Raw genomic sequence first — 308 nt, 5'->3', positions numbered from 1 at the left:
CTTGTTAGGGCTGCTTCTTGCCTCTCTTCGCCTAGTTTGGCAACAACCCTTTCTCTTCCTTGACGGGGAATTCTGATAGCTCAAGCTCTCAGCCTCTGCGGACGGAGAACAGGGAGCCGTTACCGAACCCCTGGAGCCCCACGCCGCCGGCTTCCCAGAGCCAGGCACCCAGCAGCGATGGGAGCACCAGCTCGGCCACCACCCAAAGCACCCCGACCGTGTCCAACCCCTTTGGGCTGAACGCGGCCAGCATCGGGGCTGGTACGTACCAGGAGAGGAACCAGGGGTTCCTGCTGCCTGCACAAGTC

At 62.3% G+C, this 308-nt stretch overlaps 1 protein-coding gene across 1 annotated transcript in view; it reads left to right on the top strand.

Moving 5' to 3' along the window:
- Nucleotides 1-35: 35 nt before the first annotated feature.
- LOC104490379 (ubiquilin-4-like) overlaps nucleotides 36-308 on the top strand; it is a gene marked incomplete at its 5' end in the record, with an annotated part of 4260 nt that continues 3987 nt past the window's right edge. Inside the window, one exon of the mRNA XM_010132651.1 lies at nucleotides 36-261. Coding sequence (XP_010130953.1) covers nucleotides 36-261 — 226 coding nt within the window. The remainder of the gene's footprint in view (nucleotides 262-308) is intronic.

The sequence above is a fragment of the Buceros rhinoceros genome, unplaced genomic scaffold (assembly GCF_000710305.1).
Source record: "Buceros rhinoceros silvestris isolate BGI_N320 unplaced genomic scaffold, ASM71030v1 scaffold36843, whole genome shotgun sequence".
NCBI classification, from domain to species: Eukaryota; Metazoa; Chordata; class Aves; order Bucerotiformes; family Bucerotidae; genus Buceros; species Buceros rhinoceros.
This window is presented reverse-complemented; position numbering and strand designations above follow the sequence as displayed.